At 41.7% G+C, this 16,416-nt stretch overlaps 1 protein-coding gene across 1 annotated transcript in view; it reads left to right on the top strand.

The window, feature by feature from the left end:
* The window catches only part of LOC146831305 (cytochrome P450 7A1-like), a 173,632-nt gene extending 157,476 nt beyond the window's left edge, over positions 1–16,156 (top strand). The window contains exons 4-6 of the mRNA XM_085605570.1: positions 12,278–12,408; positions 13,073–13,251; positions 13,385–16,156. Of these exons, the coding sequence (XP_085461696.1) occupies positions 12,278–12,408; positions 13,073–13,251; positions 13,385–13,684 (610 nt within the window). The 3' untranslated portion in view covers positions 13,685–16,156. The remainder of the gene's footprint in view (positions 1–12,277; positions 12,409–13,072; positions 13,252–13,384) is intronic.
* Positions 16,157–16,416: the final 260 nt, after the last annotated feature.

Raw genomic sequence — 16,416 nt, 5'->3', positions numbered from 1 at the left:
CCGAAAGTCTTAAAATTAGGATTTTTCTCAATTTAGTAGTAGTAAAGTTAGGACTCCTAACTTTAGGACTCCTAAATGCCTTCTGTGAATACCAAAAGTCTTAAAATTAGGATTTTTCTCAATTTAGTAGTAGTAAAGTTAGGACTCCTAACTTTAGAACTCCTAAATGCCTTCTGTGAATACCAAAAGTCTTAAAATTAGGATTTTTCTCAATTTAGCAGTAGTAAAGTTAGGACTCCTAACTTTAGGACTCCTAAATGCCTTCTGTGAATACCGAAAGCCTTAAAATTAGGATTTTTCTCAGTTTAGTAGTAGTAAAGTTAGGAGTCCTAACTTTAGGACTCCTAAACTGAGAAAAATCCCAATTTTAAGACTTTCGGTATTCACAGAAGGCATTTAGGAGTCCTAAAGTTAGGACTCCTAACTCTGTGAATACCGAAGAACACAATGGAGGCCACGGCAGCAAAACTGGAGAAAATATCCATCCAGAATAAAGATCTCAAAGACGATCTGGAGAGGTTAGAAAACCACTCAAGGAGAAATAATTTGAAAATTTTGAATGTGCCTGAGGCAATGGAAGGAGATGATATCAAGAACTTTTTGATCTCCCTATTGAAGCGCACCGTTTTGAAAGACCATACTGGTATAGATTTAAGTTATGAAATCCAGAGAGTGCACAGGGATCCATTTAAAAGAAATCCCGGTCGGTTAAAACCCCGGAAAATTTTGGTTAACTTCTTATCTTACTCTGTGAAAGAACTGATCCTATCCGCCGCTTTAAAAGAAGGTGCCATCCCCTCGCCATTCTCAGAACAAGCCCCCTTCTCCTTCTTTATAAGATCTGATATTTCCCATATAACAGTGGAAAGACAATGGGAATTGGGAAAAAGACTCCCAGAACTGAATGGATTGGGGGCTAAGGCCCAATTGAGGTTTCCAGCTACACTGAGGGTGATGTGGAACAACCATATGCATATGATACGTTCATCACAAGAAGTTGACACCTTAATTGCAAAAATTCAGCAGGACAAACAGGGAGGTTTGTGAGGTCCGTGAGGTCCCTCAGTTAAGTCAACCTGCTAAGTTAATCAAATAGGTAGCCCGGAGAGGAAATTAGCCCGAATAGGCATTTGCCTTTTGGAAGGTAGGGTTCCTCAGGGAGTAAGGGAGGTAGGGGGTCACGAAGGGTGGAAGGGGAGGGTCCTGGGAGGTGGTGGGAAGAGGGGAGCACCGGGTGGCAGGAAAAACAGGAAAAATGAAAAAAAGGAAAAAAATGAAAAATCCTCAATTCACCGAGTATATAGAATAAATTGTAAATGCTGTCTGTTAAGTAATGAATCAACTCCGGAATGATAAAAGAAAAGGGAGGTAGTAAGATTCAAGTCATCTCATGGAATATAAATGGTTTAAGATGTCCGAGGAGGCAAAGATTGATTTTTAAGTACTTAGAGATGCTACCAGTCCAGGTCTGTTTACTACAGGAAACTCATCTCAACCAAGAAGAGTCTAAGAGTATTTTTTCCAAACTCCCATGGATACAATCTTTCTGCCACTCCCAACAATCAGTGAACTGCCGCGGGGTAGCAATCTTGGTTAAAAGGGGAATGTCCTGTGAAATAAAATCAGTCTTAACAGATCAAACAGGAAGATGGATTATAGCCCAGTTGGACTTCGGAGGGGAAAAATTGACTTGTTCTTCCTTTTATGGTCCCAACGTGGATGATCCCTCTTTTCTGGTCAAACTACAGGATAATCTTATTTCAGTACCCCCTCCTTTGATCGTCGGAGGTGACTTTAATGTGCGGTTGGACCCGGTTAAGGATAGGTCTAATCAGAGTCATACTATCGGCACTCCAAGATCTCGAAGGGTTATGAAAAGCCTCCTATTAAATATCAATATGGTGGATGTTTGGAGATCCAAGATGGGGAGTGTTCAGGGTTTTACCTTTTATAGTAAAAAGTATCGTCATTCGGCCAGGATAGATTATGTACTGATAAATAAGGAGGCCCTGGACAGGGTCCTTAATATCTCCATCCTTCCGAGTCATCTTTCAGACCATGCACCCTTACTTTTGCAATATTCCATGAGTAACACACGCCCGCAATCAAGGTGGACCCTGAATAGAGTATATCTCTCAGATCCAGGGATCATCCAGGCAGCTAAAGAGGCTACAACTGAATTTTTTGTTTTTAATATTGATTCTGCCCCAATTGACCAGGTTTGGGAGGCATATAAAGCATATCTGAGAGGGGTGCTGGGTAGTCAAATTGGAATCAAAAATAAAAATAAAATCCGGGAATTACAGTCATTAGAGCTAAGAATATCTGCCCTTGAAAAAGAAAGGAACTGTATTAACCCTGAGAGGATTAGGGATATGGATAAGTTAGAGAAAGAACTTGAGGACGCTCGACAGAATCTCAGGATTTTTTTAGATGAGAAATGTAAGGCCCAGTGGCGTGTACGGAATATGGAGAATTTTGAATATGGGGAAAGAGCCGGAGCACTACTGGCCTGGAAAGCTAGATTAGATCGGGTAAAAAACGATATAAATGAACTTATTATAGACAGTAGTGGTACTAAATCTAGCACACAAGTAGAAATGCAGGAATGTCTTCGGTCTCTTTTCTCAAAGTTGTATAGTGAAGACATTACTCCCTCCGCTGAATCAATCTGCGCATGGTTAAAGGATAGGTCCTTACCTATGTTAACAGAAGCCGCCAAAGGCCGCTTAGAAGCACCTATCTCTATTGACGAGATAAGAGCCCAAATCAAGAGGGCAAAAAATAAGAAAGCGGCAGGTCTCGATTCTCTCCCTAATGAGGTCTATAAATTGTTAGTAGAAGAACTCCTCCCAATTCTCCATACACTCTTTAATGCAGTTTATAGTACCTCCGGGGTGGTCCCCAGATCATGGAAAGAAGCTATAATAATTTTAATATTGAAACCAGGAAAGAATCCTCTGGCGGCAGATTCTTATCGTCCAATCTCTCTGCTGAATGCCGACTATAAAATCTTTGTGGGCATTTTAGCAGAGAGATTGGCAAAACTGGCACCAAATCTAATAAATATAGATCAGAAGGGTTTTATGGTCGGGAGATTTATCCAGGAGCAAACCCAAATTCTGATTGGGAATATAGATTTGGCAGAGATCAGAGGTGACCCCTTGGCGGTAGTGGCCTTAGATGCCGCTAAGGCCTTTGATCGAGTATGTTGGAACTTCCTATGGGGAGCGTTAGAGACAGCAGGTATAGGCCCGATATTTATCCAGACTTTAAAAAATTGTTATGCTGGGGCATCGGCGAAAATTCTACTAAATGGTTCCCTGATCCCCAGCTTTGAAATAAGGAGAGGAACAAGGCAGGGATGTCCTTTGTCCCCTCTCCTGTTCAATATATATATTGAACCTTTGGCGCAAATAATTAGGAACGACAAAGATATAAGTCCATTTGTATCACAGGATTATGAAAGTAAAATTGCACTCTACGCCGATGATATTATTATTTACACTAGTGACCCCAATATAGCGATTCCCCGGATTGAGATATTGCTGCAAGAGTTCGGTGCATTGTCAGGATACTCAGCAAATCCGGATAAAACAGAAATTATGTGTTGGAATACTACATATAGCTTAGGCTCTGAGAGTGGGGAGTTTAAATATCTCGGAATTAAAATAGTGAAAGACCTGAAGAAAATACCTCTCCTAAATATAGCCAAAATTGAAAAAGACATAGATTATCTCTTTGCTAGGTGGAAGAACCTTCCTATGACGATATATGGAAGAGTAAACCTAGTAAAGATGTCAGTTCTTCCAAAATTGACTTACCTCTTCAATACGATCCCCCTCACTTTTCCACCAAAAAGTATCAGTAAAATTCAGGGCAAAATAGGAAGCTTCATATGGGCGCAGAAGAGTGCAAGACTTTCGTGGAAAAAACTAAGAAGAAAGCTTCTGAAGGGTGGCCTGGCCCTACCAGATATTAATTGGTATCTAGTTGCATTCCAGTTCAAGGGCACTAGGATGCTATTAACAACCCCGGTAGAATCTAGATGGGGCAGGCTATTGGTGGAAATGATTTCAGCTGAGGGGGACCTTGGACAAAGTGGGTTTCTGTATAAATTCGGGGCCCCCAGATTCTTTAAACGTGTACGCCTTAAAGTTTTAAAAACTGCTTTATCAAACTGGTATAAAATAAGGCGAACTCTGGGTATAGGCTATTACTCCCACTTTGCACCAATTTGGGATTCACCAGGGACCCCAGAGTGTCTGAAGGACGGCCTTGCTATCCCTATAAGAAAGGCGGGTTTGGGGAGATGGTCCGACCTGGTGGACTCAGAGGGGGTACTCTCATGGGAGCTGCTAGAGGCCAAGATTGGCTCCACCCTTTCGAGGTTCAAATACCTTCAGTTAAGATCATGGTATGAGGCAGAAGTGAGTGAAATCAAAGGGAATTGGGACATGGAACATCTATTTCAGGACCCTCACGTAAGGAAAAAAGAAATATCCCAATGGTATATAAATCTGCTTGAGGTGGAGGATAGAGAGATCCCGTCCCAAGCATCGGTGTGGAGCCCTCTCCTTCAAGTCCACCCCTTTGAAGCACGTTATGAATCTTCCTTTAAGTTACTCTATAGATACATAAGGCCTGCTAGGCTGAAAAAAAATCATTTTTTTGTGCTGAACAGGCTTTATTATACCCCCGCTAGAATTGCTAGGTTTGCCCCGGTCCCGACTCCACATTGCCCCAGATGTAAATATGACAAAGCAGATGATACACATATGTTTTTTGAATGTAAAGAATTGTGTTCATTTTGGAGGAATGTGGGGGATATTTTGACTCTCATTTTTGATATAGAATTGGAAGTTGATGTCAACCTTGTACTCTTTGGTTTAAACGACTCTATAAAGGAAGCACTGTCCCAATTAGAAAAGGGATTACTATTATATCTAATTATTTTGGCTAGGAGAGAGATATGCCTAAGGTGGAAGGATCCGACTCCTCCCAATAGAGAAGACTGGGTAAAAGCCGCGCTGAATATGGCTTGTTTGAATCAGGAAGACAAGACAGAAGTAGACGGAAACATCTGGTCCCCCCTATTAGCGTGGGGAGGTCGCTTGCAACTGATTAATCGCTAGTGCCATGAAGGCCGAATCCTGGTCCAATGATTACACCTATCCTCAACAGCGTGGGGAAGCCCAAGGGGGCAGCGACTAAGGCAGTGAGTCGAAGGGCGCCCAGGTTCTTAATTTTCGGCTTGTAAAATCTGCCTAGGTTTAAAGGTGAGATGAGGACAAAAAAAAAAAAAAAAAAAAAAAAAAAGAAAGAAAAAAAAAAAAAAAAAAAAAAAAAATACCGAAAGCCTTAAAATTAGGATTTTTCTCAGTTTAGTAGTAGTAAAGTTAGGAGTCCTAACTTTAGGACTCCTAAACTGAGAAAAATCCCAATTTTAAGACTTTCGGTATTCACAGAAGGCATTTAGGAGTCCTAAAGTTAGGACTCCTAACTCTGTGAATACCGAAGTGAGTAAGTGTCTTCTGTGAATACCAAAATGAGTAAGTGCCTTCTGTGAATACGAAAATGGTAGTAAGTTTAGGATTTTGTCTTAAGTTAGTTCTGTGAATCGGGCCCTTACTTTTTATTGACAGCTCATTGGGAATGTACTTGTTATTTAGGCATACTAATTCCAAAGATGTACCATAAAAAGAGTTTAGATAAATTAACATTGACACCCGCACACAGACCGAAACACAGTAAAAACACAGGAACTGGACAGGTAGGAGATATATTTGGAGCAGTCATTTCACCTGTAGGTATCATCTTGAATGACGAAAAGATTAGAAAGCTAGCAACAGTTGTCAACAAGATAGCAACAAGTATATCTGGAGCTTTGCTTCTTATTAGTACAGAATTAGTTGCTATACAGTCAATGTTTTTACAGGACCGACTCACATTAGACATCTTACTTGCAGAAAATGGCATGGCAGTAGGATGCTCAAATTAACTCACTACTGCACATACATACCTGATGAGAGTAGGAAAATAGAAAGTTTTGCAGAGAACATATTCAGGCTGAGGACCCGAGTTACGTGAATTGGAAATACCAAAACAGTTTGAAAATTGTGGGGATTGCTACAATTGGGAACTGGTCTTTCACAGCAAGGTTATTCTAATGCCAATAAAAATAGTGGGGCTTTGTCTAATATTTCTTTATGCACTGTTATTGAGCTGTAGATGCATAATACTCTAGAGAAAGGAAAGGTTGGAGAAGAAATGGTTTGAGCAGGATTTGGGATTAAGTTAAGGAGTATTATGAATGACGGTTACATGAAATCTTTGAAATTTTGAGGTCAGAAAAGGAAAAGACTAGACTCAACTAATGACAAAAGGGCCCTCTAAGACAAACTCACATGTGAAACATAGTTGTGTGATGAATTAGAAGATCTTTGGAAGGAGGGATTTGATAGAGCAGAACATTTTAGATAATATTAACCTTACACAGATGATAAAATATATTTTGACAATAATGTAGAGAATGCTTAACAAAAACAAAACCGTAGAAAAATGTGCACTTCTTAAATGTGTAAAAACAAATGTGCAGCTTATTAGTCGACAGAAAGCTCTTATTTTCATTGTGCTTACGTGACTGGGCCTCATATGTTTTTCTTTTTCTTTTTCTCCTTCTCTTTCCCTTTAATAAAATAATGCTTTTTAGAGCTGCTGATTTATTACAATATTTAGCTGTAATACGTGTCATAGCCAGAAAATATGCTGTGTCAATGAAATCTATTCCTTTCTTTCATCACTTCATATGATTTCATCATATTATATTAAGTCACGTGTTACAATAACAAAATGATAGGTAGAATTAAGGCTTACTGAAGAAAATGTTTCTCATGATCTAACCAGGATGTGCTAGATACTAATGTTTCATTTCATAGAGCACTCCATTGTTACGCAATGAGACATGGAACAGCTAACAGAGTAAGTTTTGTAAAAGTCCTCTTGAGAACCATCCTAGATGTATGTTTTTGTAATAAGCTGTCGCCACATTCAAATAACATCATGTCGACATGGACGTTTACCGTGGAACCAAGGGTAGAGGCGACAGACCATCGGAGGATCCTTCTCCATTGGCTTGAAATGACTTGCGCACCTTCTTTTGCAACATGTGTTTTGTGCTTTCTATATAGTATGTTTTCCTAGTTAGAGAGTTGCGGCATTCGACGCATTCTATGCACACCTACCCTGACATGCTCCTTAGCACTTTGTTGTGCTAGCCCGAATTACTGTAAGCTACCACTAACAGTGATTTCCTTGTTTTCCTTACCTTTCGTGAGGAGACTTTCTTTTTTCATGCAGAATCATAGCTACTGCTGTGATTAGTTTCCTTCTAACTTGGATTGATGATTGCTAATGCAACTGTCGGGGAACTCGGCTGAGTTTCCAGAACTGCTGTTAATGAGGAGTCTGCTCTCTGGTGGCTAGTAGCTTGATGCTCCAAATCCTTGCATTTTTCCACAGGAAACTCTTTATGGGTTTCATGTTAGATTTGGTTAGGTCCTTTAGATTAAGATACAGACTATTTCTTTATGAAACACGCTGTTATTTTTCACGCGGCCTCTGAACCAAATTTTCATTGATATTTCTGTGACCGGTTATATCTGACTAATTTGAAGAAATGACAAAAGTATTATTAATCTGTTAATGAGAAATAAAACTTTTAAAACTTTACCAAACCTCTCATCATTGACTGACCTCTATACTGCTGTAAGTTGATGTATTTTGAGTTGTGCTCCATTCCTAACATGGTGTGTAAAGATCTGTTGACCAAGAGACAGAGTTGGCGCAGAGCTAGAGTTTTCTGTCATAAGTTAAAGGGTTAAACTGTTTATACATCTCTGCACCATTAGTAGCCCACTGTGCAATGAATCAAGCAGTTGGGGGGAGTCAGGCTTACGTTCTGAGTGTCTTCGATGATGTACAAAGGGAGTATATTAAGATAGTAGCAGGTGATACAAAGTGAATTGCATGGTAGGGCGTAAAGTGGTTTCAGTTAAGGATTTCTTTGAGGATTTTAAGAGTATGTCCCATGACCGAGACATTGGGTGCGGACAAAGGCCCCTGACCTCCTCTCTGTGCAACGCCTTGCTTTAGCCCTCAGCCCTAAGACTTTGGATGTGTTCCATGCCAGAAAGTGGGAATGTGTTTTGGTCTTCCAGTGAGTGGAGATTGCATGCGTCGCAATAAGGAGTGCAAATCTAGTTAGACGTCTGGCCACTTTATCTTTCTTGGATCATTTGTAGGAGCATTGGGCTATAGTTGTCCAGTCATGTGGGAGAGTTTCTCTAAATGTAGAAATAGTGTAAATTAGGTGGGACCAGAATGGACCCAATGATGGACAGGCCCAGAACATGTGTATAAAATCCACTGGGTCTGTAAAGTAGTAGGGGGAGGCCGCGGTCACCAGCTGGAAATATTTCTTAATGGTGACAGGCTATATATAAACCCTGTGAGTAATGAAGAACTATATCTGCTTGAATTAGGCACTCTGATATATTGAATTGGGTAGGGCAAGGACCTTTGACACATTCCTCCTATAAATCACTACCCGCCTATGTCTCCTATTTGTCATGTAGAGGCGAAAGGGAACGAACTACGTGGTGAAGTAGGGCCTTTTAGAACTAAGTGATATGTCTACAACCGTGTTTCATCATACGGAGGGCTTGGATGAAGAAGTCAGATTCTGTCTCAGTGTCAGTAATGGACCAGATTGTATGGAGTATATGCTACATGCTGCAGTATTAGGAATTGGCCTTTTTGAGGGTTGTATTGGGAAGTCATTTCACCAAATGGTTGTAAGTATCTCTCATCAAATAGGTTGCCCAGCGTTTCAAAATGTGCAGCATGCCACTGGGTTTGAGCTTGCTGTCTACAGGCACCTGAGGGCCCTGGGTTTCCCTGAAGAGGGATTGCTGGAGCATATAGTGTTGTCTGCTGTGTGACATGGAGGGCACGCCCATAACACCTGAGTGCAACTCTGAGAAGTCGAGGGTGAGGTAGTTATCACCCGGTGAGAGTGCTCATGTTGCAAATGTCACTTAGAGTGTGAGGGCCTGTACTACACGGCGAAGATTGCTATCTTGAAGATCTTGTTTTTTTTTCCAATGGAGTGTGTCCCCAACAATCTCTGCTGATTCTTGGGGGTATGAGGTACAAAAGGAAATCTATGTGATTTTTACTAGTTAACTTACAAGCAGTTAGTCTTCAAAGAGTTGAATTATATCAGTTATACTGCCCTTAAAGTCTCTGAGATTTATGAGAAGGTCATCAGCATATAAGGAGGTAGAGTGAATCCCATCCATTAAGGGAGTAATACTCAAAGTATGGCTCAGAGGCAACGTGTGGCCCTCGTCACCTTTACATGCAGTTCCTGTTCAAAAGCAGCACTGGGCTGCTATTATACTTGAATGAGCATGAACATTCAAAAAGCTGTTAAATGGGCAAGCATTCATTTACATGTTAACTTAAGTTGAAGAAATACAGTAACTAAGGTGTCCTGCACCACATAACTTTAGGAAAACCTTCATTTTTAAGGACATCTTGCAACAAACATGTAAAAACATGATAACGTTTCTTCAAAAAGTGTATTTCATTCACATGCAGAAGCGTTTCACTTTAGTATATTAGATTCCATCAGTGCATTGAGAAGTATTTTTTGAAAAAGTGATTGTTATAAACATGAATTTAGAAACATTTATTTACCCACACTGGCAACAATGCAAATAGTGAACTAAGAGGTAAGTCACTTGTTATGAGCATCCTTTGTGTATCCGATTCCTGAGTTGCTATTACACACAGACAACATTATAGTTTCAGAAATCGAGCAAAAAAGAAGGTTTTGTAGAGCAGGCATCCTGAAGTCATGTATTTCACAGTCCTCACAGGTAATGATAAAGAAAAATAGGAGGCAAATTAAATAATAAATTGTGTAGAGTCACACAATTTGGTCAAGTGGGGAAGCAGGGATTGATCCCAGGCTTTTAGGTTTCACAATGTACAATTCAACCTTTAGATGTAAATGCTTTGTTTCCCCTATGCCAACCTTATACTCCAATCCCCCCCCCCCCCCGACTACTGCCATCCCGATAGCATCAGTGCGGCCCTCGGTCACACCACAGACCAAACTTTTTAGCCCCTTAGAAAATGTTTGCAAGTACCCATGAATCCTGGGAATTTCCCAGGTTGCTTCACTAACCCTCAACTGGATCACCAATGGCTCTGTAGCTCTATAGCTAGGGCAAACAGCAAGGGAGGAGACAGGAGGCAACCTTGTCTAGTCACCCTGCTACTTCAAAGGAAGGGGATATAAATTGTCCCACTTGAATACGCACTGAGGGGTTCTATGACAGCACGCAAATGAAATGAAGAGTGCAGGACCCAAAGCCAACAAGGTGAAGAACCTTGAAATGTTAAGTCCCATCTCTAGGAATGAAAACCTTCTTGTGACCAGGACAAGGGAGACACTTCTAAGAGCTGAAAGAGATATTTGAGGTTTAAAAAAGTGCTCCAAAGGGGTATAAACCCGTTTTGATCAGGGTGGATTAACTGTGGAAGAATAAGTAGGATACTGGAGGTCAGGTCCTTTCCGAGTATTTTATAGTCTGAGTTCAATATAGCTATAGGACTGTAGGAGGATGAATGATTGGAAGAGCGCTGAGGCTTAAGGAAAGGAACTAGCAGTACCTCCTTAAGGGATTGCAGTAAGTCCATCATAATTTTTTAAGTCCGCTTCGTAAAGTGCTGCAAGTTTAGGGGAGAGTGAGCCCAAGAAAATCTGGCAAAAAATCATTGGGAGGCCTTCTGTTCCGGGCATGTTTGATGCCTCAAGGTCGTAAATAGCTACTATAATTGTTTGGTTCGTGATTGGGGCATCTATTTTTTCCCTGTCAAGGGATGTCACCTATTGCAAAGATAGATCCTGGAGAAAGACATGAATGTGGGAAAATACATCTGTTGGAATCTCAATGTATGATTGACTGTAATAGTTCTTAAATCTTAAGAGGATTTCCCACTGTATGTATGCCAGAGTATCAGACAGGGTTTCAAACTCTGTGGTCATGGTCTGTGATGTGTCGCTAGTAGCCAGCCAGGCTAATAACCGTCATGCCTTGCCCCCTTCAGTATGGATGCAAGAAATGTATTGGGATTAGTGCAGGCATCTTAGTCACTGTAAAAAGGAGGTATCCCAAAAACAATCAGTTTGGTAGTCTCGGCTAGTTGCTATTTTGGATTCTAGGACTTTGGTGATTTCGTCAGTGCTTGTGAGATCTTAATTTAGTGTCTGCAAAATGTATGCAATGGCACATGATAACTACCTTAAATGCATCCCACTCTGTGGAGCGAGAGGTGTTGGAGCCCTCGTTGATCTCAAAGTAATGTTATATTTGGGAGGTGAGAGACTCCTGGATTGGGAGGTCCTCAAGTGGAGCACCCTGAATGCCCCACTTTTGTATGGAAGGAAGGGTACCACACCATTGGAAAGATGTAATTAGAGGGCTATGATCTGAGGTCAAAGTAGTCTGAGAATTTCAGGCATAGGTGCGGTGAGAATAATATCCAGCAAACATAGAGGTTGTGTGGGGTGGAGTTGTAAGAGTATAGATTGAACCCTGTATTGTGTTGTCTCCATACATCTACCAAGGATCAATTATTTATCCAGTCTGTAAGAGAGCAGGCATTGCCTTCAGCGGGGGCCTGAGGCAACAATGGATACGATGTGTCTAGGATGGTATCAAATGTCACGTAGAAATCCTCACCCAGCACACATGGGAGATGGGCCCATATCTCAAGCAAGCTGGAAAGGCGTGCTAAGAAAGCCGGTTTGTCAGGGTCTGGTGCATATATACTGCCCAGCACAGGGGAAGCCCATCCAATGTGTCATCAATTCCTGTACCATTCCATAGTACCTTAAAGTCCTTGATGCCATTACATAGGCATATGGCTTTTCTTCACTAAATCCCACCTACATAGTTCAGGGCAAGTTAATATCTATAAGTGGGGTAAGCAAAACATGTGGTAACCAATTACTTGTAACAATATAATCCACTATTAGAAACTACACAAACTATTTTCTCATACATCTAAATGAACAAGGCCACTGAATAGGAAAAACCTGGTGCAGGAAACTGTTCCCTCACACCACTAAACGTGGCATATCAGCCAGGAGATTTGATATAATTTTTTCCTTTATTCCAACTATTGAATTATTTTATTTTAGAAACCCAGATGCCCTGAGAGCTGCCACAGATGAGGTACACCGAGTGTTAGAGAACGCAGGCCAAAAAGTTAGCTTGGATGGAAAACATATCTCACTCACACGTGAACAACTGGAGAATATGCCCATATTAGGTAAGCGTGCCCTTATCTGAAAGCTTTATGTGTATGATAAAATACCAATATGATGAAGCCCTCTTCTTTAAAGGCGAAAACGAGCTATCACAGCAGCTGCACCTGATCAAAATTCAAAAACTGTTGCTGCTCCACTCACACATTTCTGCCACTTTCCCTTCAGAGCAGACTACAGTCATTTTGCTTTTTACGTGAACTGTGACTCACCTGGTTAACAATCGTGAACATGCACTTTTAAAAATTGCTGGTGTTCTGTAAATCCTACATCATAAAGAAATTGATGAGTATTAATAAGTTATGAAGATTTGTAGACATTCTTTCTGAGTTAACACTACATTCCAGGTGAGGAAAAGTTGTCTAAGAGAGCTGTAGTGGTATCTGGTTAGTGCTAACAGCTCTTGAATCATACTACCCGGGAGAGGAGGGGTTCTTGTCTCATAAACAAGGATGACAATGATATATGCTTGATAAATCTCAGTGCCTAGGCTGGGGAAAGAATCACTTTCATCAGTTATGATCTACTTGCTTTTTACTGCCAATTTCAGCCGGATGCTAAAGCACACTGAAACAGGTAGTCGTGGTACAGAACCAGTGAGCCGGCTCTTGTCAGTTTCCACTATGAAGATTGCACTCTTACTTATTGTGTCATCTTTTGTTTCTTTAGACAGTATAATAAAGGAGGCCATGAGGCTCTCCAGTGCGTCCATGAACATAAGAGTTGCCATAGAGGATTTCACTTTTCACTTGAACGGCAATGCCTCGTACAACATCCGCAAAGGCGACTTTGTAGCTCTTTTCCCTCAAATGGTGCATCTGGACCCTGGAGTCTATGAAGACCCACTGGTAAGTAGCCATCAGAATATCAGATGCCCATCTCTGGAGCTCTAGCTTGCCTACAATGCCACCCATGTACATAGGCTTCCCAACACAACATAAGCATCCAGATTAATCTCTCTGTACCCTTTCTTCCTTGTAGATCTTCAAATACGACCGCTTCCTGGATGAGAACGGGAGAGAAAAGACCACTTTCTACTACAAGGGGCGCAAGCTGAAGTACTACCTCATGCCTTTCGGTTCAGGATTAGGAAAGTGCCCTGGAAGGTTCTTCGCCGTCCATGAGATCAAGCAGTTTTTGTGTTTGTTGATCTCTTATTTTGAAATGGAACTCATTGACCAGAATGGAAAGGTACCTCTGTTGGACCAATCCCGAGCAGGCCTTGGTATTTTGCAGCCTACCCATGACGTTGAATTCAAATACAGACTCAAATCCCTGTGAGCGGGTCTTCTGAGGGATGTATATGAAAAACGTCTTAGTTGATATAAAGGTGCAGATCCCAGTTGGGAAATGCACATATATTATCTTCCCGTTTCATGCATAAACTTATCTTCTAAACATTTATTTTCAAATACATCAAGTAAGAGATGTTTCTATATGACAACAATGTATTTTTATGGTGAGCTAACACAAAGGCATGTTATGCTTTTTTAAACATGGATGAGCAGAAAAGTATTTTTATGTAGGTACATTTTGTATTAACACAATGTATATCTATGTGTATCGTCTATCTTGTATATCTGCCGTATTGGTTAGAAATGTTGTACCTCAATAACTTCATAACTGCAGTAGCTGTGATAACATGACTATTTCCACCTCCAAATACAAAAACAACAATGTGATGGATGGAATGCTTGAACTAATCTCAGGCGCTAGCAATCGCTCAGGCAACAGTCCATTGTTTTTCACCTACCTTGCCACCTCAGTTTGGACCTATCCGTATGCAAATCAGTCTTGACTCTGCTCTTCAAGGGAACAGTCCAGACTGAACTGCAAGGCCACGTTCTTCCAGAACCGGAAAAAAAGCAGCCCAGAACCACCTTCACCCTTGTTAAGGCTCTTCAGCCAGATATAGCTTAGTTCAAGATGCACAGTGAACCCAGGACCCACGTCTGGGCATACCCAGCACACGTAGGGTGTCAACTGCAAAAACAACACCGTGATTTATGGAATGCTTGAATTAATCTCAGCCACTGGCAATCCCTTAGGGCCACCTCAGTTTGGAGCCAGCCGTATGCAAATCAGTCTTGACACTGCTCCTCATGAGAACAATCCAGCACCTGCAGGCACTGAATGAGTGTCAGCAGTGAGATCCACATGCCGTTTTTCAACTTCCATATTTCCAGTATGAACCTTTTACACCACATTCTATGTTATCCAAGTGAGACCCATGTTGTGAAGAAATCAATCATAAATGCAACATTTTTGAGAGTCTAACCATTCCACATTGTTTTGGGACATGTAAAACATGAAAGAGCAATAGTATTCTAGCCTTGTAGACAATAGGGTGATCACGACAGGGTGGTAATAGTGTCTCAATCTTTCTGTTTAATTTGCCTAGTAAGTAGGAGGCATAGGTTGCAAAAAACATTTGGCCCAATCCACTGCTGATGACGTCACATATTACACCACAACCTCCCCGGGGCATTTAATATTTAAATTTGGGGGTCCGTTATGGGCCCTGGGGACCACCACCTCCCCAGGGCTTTAGATCTTTTGGGAGGGGGCCGCATGGCCCTGCTCCTGGAGCACTTGATGGCCCTGGGGACCGCCACCCCCAGGGCCAGCTCCTGCAGTGTCTAGGATGCCCAACCCCGGGACATTGCTGTTTGCTATGAGAAGGTGGGAACAGAGCTCCCGCCCTGTCATAGCAAACCCTGGTTTGCTTTGTTGCAGCGAGAGGAGGAAAACCTCCTCTCACTTCAAGGAAGCAAAGCAGAATTGCTTTTGGACAAGGGGAGCTGCATGTTAGCAGCTCCCTTTGTCCAAAAGCAATGCCGGCTCCCGCATGGGTCCCAGTGGGACCATAGGGCATCGGGGCTCCCCCCAAGGTCCCCAGCAGAGGCCAGGCCCTGGGGGATGGGGGTCCCCGGGAACAAAAGTGGCCTGGGAGGGGGGCTACACGGCCCTCCTCCCATTTCCTGTCCCCAAAAAAAGATGGGCATGCCTTGGGGGATGGGGTCCCCGAGGTGAATAAAAATTAGTGATAGTGGATGTTTAAAAAAAAAAATTGAGTTGCGACCCTAGCACGGCTCTCAGTGCGGCCCCCCAGTGTGAACACCAAGGGTGCGTGGCTCGCAGAGCGGCCCCCTAGTGTGAACACGAATGGTGCACGGCTCTCAGCACAGCCTCCCAGTGTGAACGCGATGGGTGTGCGGTTCTCAGCGCGGCCCCCAAGTGCGAAACTATATTCAACAGTAATATAACATTATTGCAATTAGAAATATATCATTTTCATAATTAGTTTACATACTCTCTTGGTCCAATATACATATTCAACTAGTATACATATAGTTTTCAACATAATTTTTTTTTCAAGGGAGTCACCCACCCAGCGCGACAGCATATGTTCATTACGTTATGCGGGGCAGGCAACAGCGCAGCTGTCGCATACCAAACGCGCACATGACGCGATCCCATACGTATATGACGTTACACAAGGCCAGGCACCGCGCACCCGTCGCATACCAAACACGCACCCAGCGCGACCCCATACATATATGACGTTACACGGGGCCAGGCCCCGCGCACCCATCGCTAGCCAAACACGCATCCTGCACGACTTTGCCAATATGGCGGCTTCAATCGACGCACCCACAAAGATAGGTACACGTAGGGTGCGTGACTCCACTTTTTCTAAAAATAAATAAAAAACATTCATATGTAAGAAAACAGAAGACATTATCTAATTTTAATAACAAAAAAAAACAAAAACTATTTTTAGGATATTAAACTTACAAAATATCACAAAAACCAAAAACAAAATTACTGAACAAACCATAGGTTTAATGAACATTATAGTTAGAAATTCGCATGTAAAAAACCATTGAAATTCACTGAAAAAAAACATAGGTTTCAGGCACGTTATAGTTAGAAATTAGCATTTTAAAAACCTTTGAAATTCACTGAAAAAACCATAGGTTTCAGGAACATTAGAGTTAGTTGGCCATTTC

The sequence above is a fragment of the Triturus cristatus genome, chromosome 5_1 (assembly GCF_964204655.1).
Source record: "Triturus cristatus chromosome 5_1, aTriCri1.1, whole genome shotgun sequence".
NCBI lineage: Eukaryota > Metazoa > Chordata > Amphibia > Caudata > Salamandridae > Triturus > Triturus cristatus.
This window is presented reverse-complemented; position numbering and strand designations above follow the sequence as displayed.